The 13,752-nt window shown below is 43.6% G+C and overlaps 1 protein-coding gene across 6 annotated transcripts in view; it reads left to right on the top strand.

Moving 5' to 3' along the window:
* The first annotated feature begins 774 nt into the window (after positions 1 to 774).
* Positions 775 to 13,752, top strand: part of Dmxl2 (Dmx like 2) — a 133,579-nt gene continuing 120,601 nt past the window's right edge. For 5 of the 6 annotated variants that reach the window (XM_021638674.2, XM_021638671.2, XM_021638673.2 and 2 more), the window contains exon 1: positions 806 to 1,052. In XM_021638674.2, the coding sequence (XP_021494349.1) occupies positions 966 to 1,052 (87 nt within the window). In that variant the 5' untranslated portion in view covers positions 806 to 965. Of the gene's footprint in view, positions 1,053 to 13,752 lie in introns of all 6 variants that reach the window. The other variant, XM_021638670.2, reaches the window with a different exon arrangement.

Raw genomic sequence — 13,752 nt, 5'->3', positions numbered from 1 at the left:
CTTCTGGTGCTTGTCTGGTTACCCTTCTTTCACGCCTCGGTTTCTTCTCTACAGCCTGAGCAAAAATAAATAAATAAATAAATAAAATAAAATAAAGTAAAATAAAATAAAAATTGCAATGAATTGACCCGGAGCAGGGATCTGATTTCGATTTAGCAGACAGTCTGGAAAAGCAGGCGATTCTGCAACTTCATGACATCACTCACGGGGGGAAAATATCTAGACAGAGGAATCACCGGTCTCTAGGGGGACGCGTGAGAAAAACTGAGCAAAACAATTTGCTGTCGGGGGAGCAGAGCTTTCCCCAAAGGCTGTTGGAAGCCAGGTACTTTAAAACAGACAGAAGGGCTAAGATCATGGGACTTCCCGGCGATGGCAGTGTCCTTCCCCTGAGGTCAGCGGTGCTGATCATCACACACTGTGCTCGAGGCGAGCTTAAACACGTAGCCAAACAGGCCGGTCCCCCGGCCCCGCCCCCGGAGGTCTGGGCCCGGGGCTCACAGGCAACTCCGCAGATCTGCGCGCGCAGCCAGCACGGAGGGTCCGCGCGACGCGGCGCGCCTAGTTGCCCCGGAGACGGCGGCACGCGCACGCGCGCGGCGCCAAGCGCTCGGCTGCGAGCGCGGGAGCGTCCTCGTCCCTCCGCGTCGCGCCCTCGCGCGCGGCGTGACGGCCCGCACGCGCCCCGCTTGCGCGCTCCCCGGCGCCGCCCCCGCCTCGCACGCGCCGCGGCTCCGCGCCCGCACCGTGCGCCGGTGCGGCAGGCCGTGAGAGCATCCGGGCATTTCCGCAGCCGAGCGGCGGTCGGGCGGCGGCGGCTGCCGGAGCCTCTCATGGCCGGGCGGCGGCCGGCCGGCGACGAGCGAGCGCAGCGCTGAGTCCCGAGGACGCACGGGGAGCGGCTGCGGCAGGGCGCGGGGCTCGTCCTTCTCCGGCGCGGAGCGCGGTCCAGCCGGAATCCCGAGATGCATTTGCACCAGGTCCTCACCGGGGCTGTCAACCCTGGAGACAACTGCTATTCCGTGGGCAGCGTCGGGGACGTCCCCTTCACGGTGAGCAGAGCCACGGGCCCACCCACGCCCCCTCGGCTCCGGGCTTGGGCGGGGGTAAGGCTGAGGACTCGCCGCCCTCGTCCGCCCCTCGAGCGCGCCGGCGGCAGAGCTGGAAGGTGCGGGGCAGCCTCGGGGTCTGCGGTGCCCGGAGGTGGTTGCAGCGGCCGAAGCCTGGGGGGTTTCCACCTGCTCCTGGCTGGCGGCAGTAGGTCTTGGTATGGAGGCGACGCTGCTTCCTGGCTTCCCGGCCAGCCTGCGGCATTAAATGCACCCTCCGAACAAGGCAATAGAAAAATTCTCTCTATCCCCAAAAGTGTTAGAATGGAAGTCACCTTCCCACGAGTGGCCTATCTATCTCAAGGTTCGGTTTTGGTAATCCTTTTAGGTAATAACTTAATCTTTGCAAGGTGTAGTTTTTTTTTTTTTTTTTTTTTTTTTAAAGCCCGAAGCAGTGTATACATTTTATGACTTTCCTTGGATGTGTGATAAAGATGAATGTAAACATAACACTTTGGAAACTAGTACCTACCTACCCAACATGTTTCTCAACGAGATGGGATTCATCAGTCCTTTTCTGAGAATAGACTGTTAAAATTAAGCTCTCCTAGAGATTGTTTTATAAGACTCACACGGATTAATAGGAGTTTTCAAAAATTAAATTTATATGTGGTCCTTCTTAGAAGGAATGATATTAGTGAGATTGCTGTTAAGTACATATTGATAATCATGCCTAATAAAATTGGGTATTGCTTGGTAACGTGCTTTTTTGGACAAACTATTTGATTTTATGTCTACAGCAGCATGCTTTTAAAACTGCAGGGAAAAAAATTACAGCAAAACTGCAGAATCATTATGTAGCAGTGCGTTCTGGAACACCACCTCTGTTTTTAGTGTTTTGTGATTCATTAAGAATAACCCAACAAGGTCGCTTCAGGGCCTTATGTTTTAAAATGTAGTCGGCTCAGCTTTGTTCTAGTTGAAAGGATCCCTTAAAAGCAGGGTTGCTTGACATATTTTATCGCCATCAGTGTTGGTGTGTGTCGGTGCACATGTGGCCTAAAACATGAGTGTAGGCCCCATGAGATGGCTTGCTGGGTGGAAGTGCTGGCTACCTAACCTAGAGACTTGAATTCAGCCTGCCCCCTGTGGCTCGCGCTGTGGAAGGAGAGGAGAAACTCATGGCAGGTTGCCCTCTGACCTCCGTGTGCATGCTGTGGCGATCATGTGGTACCCCTCCCCCACAACAAAAATTGCTAAAAAATTCCCCAATAACGTTAGCATAGATTGGAGCTTGGTTGTTAAGTGTGTAGATACTGGAGAAGAGAGGGAGAGAGGGAGAGAAAACCTTTGTGTCTTGTAGTGTGTAGGATCAGAAGAATGGGTTTCTTTCACCAAGAAGTCACTCTGGACTTTTGATAATGGCTGTTTCTCTCTGTGCGGTGATGGTGGCTTACTGTGTCCGTGTAAAGTGAAGCACTAGCTGGGTGTGGTGGCATACACATCAGTGCTGTAGAACCAAGGGGATAGAAGTGTGAATCCATGCCTTAAACAGAGCAAAAGAAATCAGTGTCCCTGCTCCCTCCCGGCCGAGCTGGGAAGGCCGGTATGAGAGCCCCATCAGTGCTTTGCCAGTGTGGCTGCTCCACAGGCCATCTTCTGTCACCAAATCTGGCTGTTTGTGGGATGCCTGTCAGATTTACCCCTCTCAATGTCTGGAGTCACCACGTTGTTGGAGAACCCCGTGTTACTGTGAAAGCTTCCAAATGGTCTCCCTTATTCTCATCATTTCACCCTTCTCATGGCTGCTGGAATAATTATTTTGAGTGCTATTTCATCATGACACTCTTCTTTCAAGAACATAGAGTTGCTCCAAGAAGCCACATTAAGAAATCATTGTCAGATGGCCTGCTGTCTTTCGCTTTGTTTGACTGTCTGTTTGATTTCCCCCTCTGTGACATAGTGATTGTGCTGATAGCCGACATTTAAAAAATATTTATTTTGTTTTAAGTGATGTGTTTGTGTGTGTGTTAGTGTGTGGGTCTGTGCAGGCGAGTACAGACGACCATATAGGCTAGAGCTGTCAGATCCCCTGGAGCTGGAGTTATGGGGAGTTGTGAGCCACCCAGCATGGGTGCAGGCAACAGGGTTCATATCCTCTGCCCTTGACCAGTGAGCTCTCCCTCCTGCCCTGTACTAGTTAGGTTCACCAGGACAACCTTTCTTACTGTCTTCTTACCTGCTACAACTTGAAAGTTTATTTGGTTCAGAACAAACATATTTGTGTTATTTTGTTATTTTGACCCTTTGGGCAAGTGCAAATACAGATCTGTTTGCACACATTTCATTTTAATATTTAAATTTTGAGTGCCGTGCTCAGTTATCTTGCTGTGAGCTAAAAATGATCTTCTGGGCATTATGAAAACATACTTCGCTTAAAAATACAATAATAAGGGTTTTCAAGCACTCTAGAATAATATACCTCAAAAACTATGTATATAGTAAAAGTAAAATTTCAGAAAATGAAGTCTCTACACTAGAGCATGTCAGCTGACTTTATAATAGTCTGATAAAGGGAAGCCTTCAGTTCTGGGTCAGGTGACTGCAGCAGGGCTAGGCATGGCCGGAATGAGTCTTGTGACTATTGATTTGGTGGTCTTTTCTCAGAGGTTTCCTTCATAACAGAGAGCCTGCTCTGGAGAGAGAGAGAGAGAGAGAGAGAGACCCTCTAGACATGGTTGCTATAGAAGAAAAGTCTGCTTTGCCTCTAGTCAATGGTTCTTAGTTGACTTATTGCCTGATATCTTCCGGACCTTTTAAAAATAGAGTAGATAATTTACTTGGATATAAAAACTGAAAAAAATTTGAAGAGTAGAATTGTTCTAAGATTTTCTTTTTTTTTTCAACTTTTCTATTTATTCCATTCCCATAAAAATGTTACAAATAATAGTCATTCCTTATACAATTTCCAAGTATAATTTTCTTTCTTACACTAATTACATATAGTATTAAGCTAGTATTTGAAATTTTTTAAAATATATTTTTTATTTTAATTTTTATTAATTACACTTTATTCACTTTGTATTCCCCCATAAGCCCCTCTCTCCTCCCCTCCTAGTCCCATCTTTCATCCCCCTTCTCCATGCATGCCCCTCCCCAAGTCCGCTGATAGGGGAGATCTCCCTCTCCTTCCTTCTGATCCTAGTTCTATCAGATCTCATCAGGAGTGGCTGCATTGTCTTCCTCTGTGGCCTGGTAAGGCTGCTCCCCCCTCAGGGTGAGGTGATCAAAGAGCAGGCCAATCAGTTCATGTCAGAGGTAGTCCCTGTTCCCATTATTATGGAACCCGCCTGGACACTGAACTGCCATGGGCTACATCATGTGCAGGGGTTCTAGGTTTCTCCATGCATGGTACTTGGTTGGAGTATGAATCTTAGGAAAGACCCCTGTGCTCAGATTTTTTGGTTCTGTTGCTCTCCTTGTGGAGCTCCTGTCCTCTCCAGCTCTTACTGTTTCCCACTTCGTTCATAAGATACCATGCACATTGCCCAACAGTTGGCCATAAGTCTTAGCATCTGCTTTGATAGTCTGCAGGGCAGAGCCTTTCAGAGGCCCTCTGTGGGAGGCTCCTAACTTGTTTCCTGTTTTCTTCTTCTTCTGATGTCCATCCTCTCTGCCTTTTGGGATGGGGATTGAGCATTTTAGCCAGAGTCCTCCCTCTTGATTACTTTCTTTAGATGTACAGATTTTAGTAGGTTTATCCTATATTATATGTCTATATGAGTCAGTATATACCGTGTGTGTCCTTCTGCTTCTGGGACAGCTCACTCAGGATGATCTTTTCCAGTTCCTACCATTTACCTGCAAATTTCATGATTTCCTTCTTTTTTATTGCCGAGTAATATTCCATTGTGTCGATGTACCATAATTTCTGTATCCATTCTTCAGTTGAGGGACATCTGGGTTGTTTACAGCTTCTAGCTATTACAAATAAAGCTGCTACAAACATGGTTGAGCAAATGACCTTATTGTGTACTTGAACCTCTTTTGGATAAATGCCTAGGAGTGGTATAGCTGGATCTTGAGGAAGCACTATTCCTAGTTGTCTGAGAAAGCACCAGATTGATTTCCAGAGTGGTTGTACAAGTTTACATTCCCACCAGCAGTGGAGGAGGGTTCCCTTTTCTCCACAACCTCTTCAGTATGTGTTGCCACTTGAGTTTTTGATCTTGGCCATCTAAGAAGATTTTCAATGCTTATACCATTGGAATAATGGAAAAATAGTGTACTGTGTATTTCACTGCACGCAGTGGGGGTCGTGGTTGGCTGGGCTGTGAGTGGCTGCTTGGTGATGTCATGTCCCAGCTTATGCTGAATGGACATGGTGGTGCAGTTTGTAGTGGTGTTCCAGTGAAGCGTGTCATTTCATAGGTGCCGTGTGAGCTGTGATGCTGTTTATTTCTGTTCTGTCGGTTGACAGCAGCTTTTCCCCCTCTCATCATTCCACTGTGACTTTGAAAATATATTTTAAACTGACATTTTTGTATGTTGTTCTTAAAGTGTCACCTTTTTATCTGTCTGTTTTTTTAGTGTAATATCCAAGTTTCAGAAATAGTCATTCTGGCTGGGTGTGGTGGCGCACGCCTGTAGTCCCAGTGCTGGAGAGGCAGAGGCCGGTGGACCTCTGTGAGTTCAAGGCCAGCCTGCTCTAAAAAGCAAGTCCAGGACAGCAGGACTACACAGAGAAACCCTGTCTCAAAAAACAAACAAACAAACAAACGAAATAGTTATTCTGAAGAAAGTTAGATCCTGGTTGGTCCAAAGATGCTCTCCCATGTCTGAGCTTCATTATATTTATGTTGCCTTTAGAAACCCTTCAGATAAGTGAATGAAATGAGGCTTTTTAAATTAGATGTAGGTTTCTCATTTATTATTATTTTCTTGAAAAATATCCCTTACTTCTAATTATTCAACTATTAAAATAAAATAAAATACCTGATGATTATTAAAGTTTCACCATCTGTCCTTTAGAGAGGCCTATTGTAATTTTAGATGTATGCGAGCAGTTATTTCAGCTTCACATGAATTTAACACTTTGATCCAAGTTTGCAAAATTAGTCATTTTCATTTCCTTTCTTAAGGAATATTAATCTAATATATTGGTTGATTAAACATGATGAGCATGAGTACAAGTAGGCAGAGAGATGAGAATACATGTGGTTTGTGAAGATTAATATTGGGGCTCTCCAAAGGCAAGAACAACAAAAGCCAAGGATGGAGTAATACAAAAGCTGAGTATCAAGCAGGTTCTCTTCATGTAGGAAGTTTTTCTTGTCAGCCACAGGCCTTCATTAAGTAGCAGATACCCCTAGAATGTTGAAAAATATGATTTACAAGCTATTCATAGCCTTTTGTTGTTGTTTTCTTGAGATAGGGTCTTGCTGGCCAGCTTAGATTGAATTGCATTTGAATTTATGATTCTCTTCTGCCTTTGGAGTACTGGAATTACAGACATGTAGCTCCATGTTTGGCCTGTAATTAAAAAATAATTAATATACCACTAGAAGGTTGGTCTGAATGAAAAGCTGTTCCTCTTCAGAATCAGAAGGTGGGAGGTTGCTTACCAGTTACGAGCAGACTGCTCCTCCAGAAGACCCACATTCAGTTCTAGCCCTCCATGGCAGCTCATAACTGTCTGTAAATAGGTCCTAGAAGACCAGATAGCCTCTGCTACCCTCTGCCAGCATCAGGCATGCATATGGTGCACAGACATAGGTATGTGCAGTTAAAACACCAGTGCACAGAAAAATAAATTACAAAACAAAAAAATTAGGAGATAGTGTTACATGCTCTTTTTTCTAGCAGTTAGATATGTTTTTAACTCCACTGTAGAGTAACATTTTACTATTAGAATTATGGCAGGTTTAATAGTTTAATATTTAGAGAATTAAGGGCTATATTTTTCAAGGAAAATAATCAACACTAATAATGATCAACCTGCTTATACATTTAGCACATGTTTGTTGAATGCATAGATGTGTTGGACTCTGGATTAAAAAACAACAACAAAAAAACAACTGGAAGAACAAAGCCCTGACTCAAGGGAGACAACCAGAGAAGTGTAGGACTCAGATGTCTAGTAGGAGCATTAAATACGTCAACAGCAGCCGACCAGCTGTACGGCTTTATTAGGCGCTGCTTGTGAGGACTCAAGGGTTGAGAGGCTACTTCTGGACAGGGTATCAGAGTTGGTCAGAAAAATGCTCCTGCACTGGCTGTTTATTAACAGGTGTGGCACCTCACATATCTGTTTGACTACCTATGCTTAGAGTGAGGAGGAAGATGAAGTCAGGTTTAGAAGGATTTCTTTTTCGAGAGAAACTGGCCCATTTGGTTTTGGAGTGTAATTTTTTTTTTTTTTTTTGAGTTGATAGGAAGTATTTAAAAAAAAAATCAAGGGCTTACATTTAGTGTCAGTTGGTATGTGAATGTGAATTCTGTCTTTTCTAAGTCCATGTGTAGATTTTTTTTTTAATTTTTATTTTTTACCCTGTGTAGCTCACATGTAGACGAGGCTGGCCTCTAAGTCACAGAGATCCCTTTGCCTCTGCGCAGAGTGCAGGAATTTAAGGAGTGTATCACCACACTGGGCTGTGTGAAGATTGTTAACTAGCTTTTCTGCTGAGGGTGAGGAGACTCGAAGCTTCTGGAAACCCTGGGGTGGTTCTGAGTGCCTGCCTCCACAGTGCGAGTTCAGTGTCTAAGAACCTGTATGATCTTGATAAAAATCACCTAATCATTTTTCCTCTTTCATCTGTGAAGAGAAGTTCTTAGGTTAGGTGCTCTCTATGTGTTTAGTGAATTTTCTTAGAAATTTCTGGGGCCAGAGTTAAAATACAAAGTGGTTGTGGTGATAAAATGGGTCTTAGGTGATGGTTGCCTAATTCGTGAGACCCCATAGTCTGGAGAATTTTTGAAGCAGTAGGCTCACAGCTGACAAGGAGCTCCCTTCTCTTCCTTTAAAAGACATTACATTACTTAATTTATTAAGAGTGTGTGTCCAGATGGAGGTGTGTGGACATGCATGTGCCATGGCATGCATGTGGTCAAAGGACACTTTGGAGGAGCTGGTTACTACCATGTGGGTCCCAGGGCACAGACTCAGGTCATTAGACTTGGTGGAAGGTATCTTTACCTGCTGAGCCATCTCATCTCCATCTCCCCCCCTTTTTTCCTTCTCCTCCTTTTCCCATCTCCTCCTCCCTTCTTCCTCTTCCTTCTCCTCCTCTTACATCTCCTCCTCTTCTTCCCCCTCCTTCACCTTCTTCATTATTCTTGCTATGTTGCTCAGGCTGCTCTGCAGCTGGCCATCTTCCTATTTCAGCCTAACAAATGCTGGGATTACAGCTGTGTTCCACAAGCCATTCTTGGGAAAAGTTAGAACAGTGGTTCTCAACCTGTGGGTCTCCCAACCCTTTGGGGGTTAATGACCCTTACACAGGGTTTGCATATCAGACACTTTACACATCAGATATTCACATTACAGTTCCTAACAGTAGCAAAATTACAGTTATAAAGTAGCAACAAAAATAATTTTGTGCTTGGTGGTCACCACAACAGGAGGAACCATGTTAAAGGGTCTTGGTTTAGGAAGGTTGGAAACCACTGATGGAAAACAAATCAGAATCTTCAAAAGGAGCACAGAATGCTGGTCAATAACTACAGGACACAGCAGAAAAACAAGTCATGCTTGGCCAAGTGAATTTCTCCAGATGATAGAAAGCAAAGTATTATTTGTACCCCCTTGTTTGTTTGTTTGTTTTTTGAGACAGGGTTTCTCTGTGTATCCCTGGCTGTTCTGGACTCACTTTGTAGACCAGGCTGGCCTTGAACTCACAGCAATCCGCCTGCCTTTGCATCCTTGAGCGCTGGGATTACAGGCGTGTGTCACCTTGCCTTGCACCCATATTTAATTAAAGATAATTTTTGGTGTAAGATTGTTTGCCTGCATGTACATGTATGCACCGCATGCATGCTTAGTACCTGAGAAGGTTAGCCAACGGTGTTGGGTCCCTCGGATCTGATAAGTTCGAGATGACTCAGTTCATGTCTAACTCATTCATGTGAGCCACCGTGAGAGTACTACGGGTGGAATCTGGGTCCTCTGGAAGAGCAGTCAGTGCTTTTAATGGCTGAGCCATCTCTACAGCCCTGTGTCTAGCTACTTTTATAAAAAGCAAGTTTTTAAGGTAGATATTTTGGTATAAATCTTAGGCTTTTCAATTTTAGAGTTTGTGAAATTAATTTGCATGTCAATTTATAAACCTGCTACTAAGGAGTAAGTACAACTTCTACAGGTTGTATGACACCTCCCCCGCGCCCTTTGTTCGCTTTTAGAGATTGCTCGTTGTTGTAATCCTAGGAGTTGTTGCCAGTTTCCTGTACTTCTGATCCCCTTCTTGCATGAGTGCTTAAGTTTCTTTAATGTTCCTCATCACACATACCTGACAGTGAACCTTCTGACAGAGAAGTCAGTGCTAGAGAGGGGCTTTCTTTCTTTCTTTTGAGACAGGGTTTCTCTGTGTAGCCTTGGCTGTCCTGGATCCTGTAGACCAGGCTGGCCTTGAACTCACAGAGATCTGCCTGTTCTGTCTCCCTGAGCACTGAAACTAAAGGTTTGTGACAGCTACCCCAGCTTTAGAGGGGCTTTCTAAATAGAACTGACAGTCCTCGAATATGATAATTTGGTGAGGCCACTTAAAGGACAAATGATAGTATCTTAGATGGGATGGAGGAGGACCAGAAGGAGGAGCAGGAGGAGAGACAGCAGCTTCACCTCCTCTTCCTGTTCCTCCTCCTCTTCCTGATCCTCCTTTTTCTTCTACGAATAGATGCATTTTCTTCCCATCTCCAAAGATTGATTTTTTTCCCCAGATATGATAATAATTAAACATACTAAATCATGGTGATGCTTTTCTCCTCTGACTTTAGGGAAATGCAGGGAAATTTGAGGGATTTTGCAAGTGGGTGGCCCTTGAACAATCACAAACACTGCCCTCCCCCAAACAAGATGAAAACAACAAAACCAAAACCAAAAGAAACCAACATAAGAAAAGTTTGCTTTATACTCAGTTTACAGATATATGTAGCTTATATAGTAGCTGTTATTCAAGAACAAAATAATTACTGGTTCTGTTTGTACAGAGCTGTAATCTCAGCTGCTTGGGAGGCTGAGGCAGGAGGACTATAGATTTAAGGGCAACTTGGGCTCTAGAGTGAGTTCAAGGCTAGCCTGGGGAACTTAGTGAGCCTCTGAGAATGCAAAGAGGGCTGACAGCTGGGCCCACTGTCAAGGCTAATCAAGTGCATCACCATGCACAGATTTTCCATAACACATCTGTTGTAAATGTGTAACAAATGGTTCGCACATGAATGTAAAATATGAACTTAAGGACATGTTTTAACTAGGAGCTCAGTTTGCTTCATAGAACATCGTTTTTATTTGGAAGACCACTTGACAAACCAAAGCTATTCAGAATTAGATATTCAGCAATCATTTTCTCAAAAGTGAACGAGGCTAAGATGCTCCTTCAGAGATCTGACATTATTTGCTGGCAGTGATAAAAATCAAGCTACAGTTAGAAATTTGGAAAACTGGACTTAAATAATGACTTATAGCTTCCCAGTATAAAGACTTTCCTTTTGAGATCAATGACACTATAAAAGTATACAGCTTTTTTGGCTGGCCTGGAACTTGCAATGGTCTTCTCATCTCTGTTTCCCTAGTAACGGAATTACAGATGTGTGCCTCTATGCCTGGGCTATAAAGTATAATATTGTGATATTGTATTTAGTATTGTGTATTAAAATAGGTTAATATTTAGAAGCTCCTCACAGGCTGACATATTAACATAAAATCACAGATGGGCAGCAGCTATACAAGGGTCAAAAAGATACCTGGATTCCAATGTCATATATACAGGAAAACACAATCACCATAGAAAACCTTTGACTTACCTAGCCTCTGTGAATCTGTGTACTGGAATATTCTTACTATTGATAAAGTTAGTCTGTATGCCCAGGGTCCTGAATCTTACCCAACACTGTCTAGATTGTTTGTTGGAACAATATGATTTATAATTTATAAACCTCTGGTTCCCTTTTGGGATGCTGGGATTATTGTGACTATTTGTACATGGGCACAATGCTGGTATATCAGCCCATAAGTGCACTTTCCTTGGCAAAACCACCTCACATGTGTTGTGGAGGAAGAAGTGTGCTGTGAGTAACTCTGAGGATGGAGAACCTTGGAAGGTTGCATTTTCCATGTTCTACCTATGTGTTTTTCCACCTTAAGACATGCTATTTCTTCACCATAACCATAAGTATAACTTTCTGTGCCCTGTAACTTGTTGTTGATCTTTGTCCATGTAGGTGGTCAGTTCCAAAATGATATGACAACTTTTCTGATGATTTTAGGATATGGTGATGTGTGCCTATAATTCTAACACTTTGACAACAGTCTGATACTTTATTATCTACATGCCAGTGTTCAGATACTACCATTCATCACCTGGCCATGGTAGCACACAATCCCAGCTCAGGGGAGACAGGCCAGTCTTGTCTGCACAGTGAGTAGCCAGCCAGAGTAAAATTCAGGGTAGTGAGTTGGCTCCATGGGTCAAAGCACTTGCTGCCAAGCCCAACTACCTGGATTTCTTTCCCAGGACTCCCATGGTGAAAAGAGAGAACTGACTCCCACAAGTTCTTTGACAGGCAGTAGGGCACACGCACTAAACAAAAATAAAAATAAGATAAAAAATATTAGAAAAAGCTATTAAAATATTTACCCATCCAGAATCTGTGATGCCAGTTAAATCATCACAAATAGAATGTGAAAGCAGACAAGGGAACTAACTCAGCTGTTTCTTCATCTCTGCTGTTGCTTTCTGTTAGGCATGGGTGGCTTATTTGGGGAGTGCCTCAGATCACTGTTAAGGAAAGTGTTGCCAGGTAGATGGATATAATACAAATGGAGATGAAGAATGTATGCCTTTGCTCCCATTAGACTGTGCTGCTCAAACGGAGGTCTTTGAGAACCCAGACTCAGCAGCTGTGGAGACCAATGCCCGTCTTTCTGCTTACTCATTGCGGGCGCTCTGCAATGACAGTGCATTCTAGGCTCTTGAGTTCTTAAGGATTTGGGAACCACTCACCAGGGGCAGCTTTAGGTTGGAGCCCTGGTGGAAGTAGTCAGTATGCTTGTGACTAGAAACCCCTCCCACCCCCTCCCTGGAGATGCCCACTTTGCCTTGTGCTTTTGAGATGTCAATGGTGAGCCTCCTGCTGTAGCATCTCTAGCACTGGCATCACAGGTGTGTGTCTTATGACCCCTTTTTCTTGGTCAGGCTTTCTCCATGTCACCCTGGCTGGCCAGGAACTCACTGTGTAACTAGGTTGTTTTGAACCTGAGGTAGTTCTCCCATTTCTGTCTCCTAAGTGCTGAGATTACAGGCGTACACCAAAAGCCCTAATCTCCTTAGCTACATAGTTTACTCTCAAGGGGTCATGGAATATCATGTGTCATTATTCTGCATTCTGTTTTTCCAGGCCAGCATCCTAATGTTTTCATTGCATTCCCTGCTACAATTCCATGTTTCCTTTAAAGCTCTGTTTTGAATATCTTTACGCTTTCTTTTGCTTTTGTTTCACTTAGGACAAGAGACCACATATAAGTAAAAGCAAAATTTAAGCCAAGTATTGTGCATGGCTGTAATAGTAGCTGAGGCAGCAGGATCTGCTGTTCAAGGGCAGCCTGGTTTATCTAGTGAAACTATCTCAAAGAATCCGGAAACTGGGCCTGGGCCACTGGCAGTTGCCAACACTGGCTGCTCTTCTAGAGGACCGGGGTTTAATGCTCAGCATCAACCTGGTGCTCACAACCATCTGTAATTCTAGTTCCAGGAGTTCTGATAACCTCTTCTGGCCTCCTCAGGCACCAGGCACTCATGTGAAGCACAGACATACATACAGGCAGAACACTTATACACAGAAAATAAAAACAAAACAAAGAAATTGAGGAAAAAAAAGTTTTTTGCCTACTTTTTTCCAATCATGATAGTTTTATATCTGAAAAAAATGTTAATTCCATTGTTTTGAAGCAGCCATTTTTTTTCAACTAAGATGTTTTTTTGTTACTCGTTTTAAACATGATAAGTACTAATGCATATTCATTGACATGCCCATGCATGCATATGTCATGCTTTCATTATGTCGCCTTCCCAGCTTTCTTTCACTCTATTTTCTGGCTTCTCTCTCTACTAGCCCTTCGACCATGAGATACTTTATTCTTTTGCAGGGCAAGCTGTTTTATACTCTTAAGCCCAAGAGAACAAATTTGATGCAGAAAGATGATTATTTTTTACACATGCTGGCGCATCTCTGGGGCTGATACTATGCTCATTTTACTCTGATTACTCTAGCATTTTTATAATCAGGCCTCGGATAGCTTTTTCTTAGCACTCTCACAATAAGCAGTTATTTACATTTGTTTTCTACTGTCCCACCTTCTAGTGAGAGTGCAGACAAGCTGCAGAAAGCTGGCTTTGTGGTGCTCAATTAGAGCAAATTAATTATTACATGTTTGCTTTTCCAGGTCTCCTGTTCCCTTCAGCTATTACTAGCATTAGTAAACATGTTTTCT

The sequence above is a fragment of the Meriones unguiculatus genome, chromosome 1, assembly GCF_030254825.1.
Source record: "Meriones unguiculatus strain TT.TT164.6M chromosome 1, Bangor_MerUng_6.1, whole genome shotgun sequence".
NCBI classification, from domain to species: Eukaryota; Metazoa; Chordata; class Mammalia; order Rodentia; family Muridae; genus Meriones; species Meriones unguiculatus.
The sequence above is the reverse complement of the archived record's forward strand: the minus strand, read 5'-3'. Positions and strand labels throughout refer to the sequence as shown.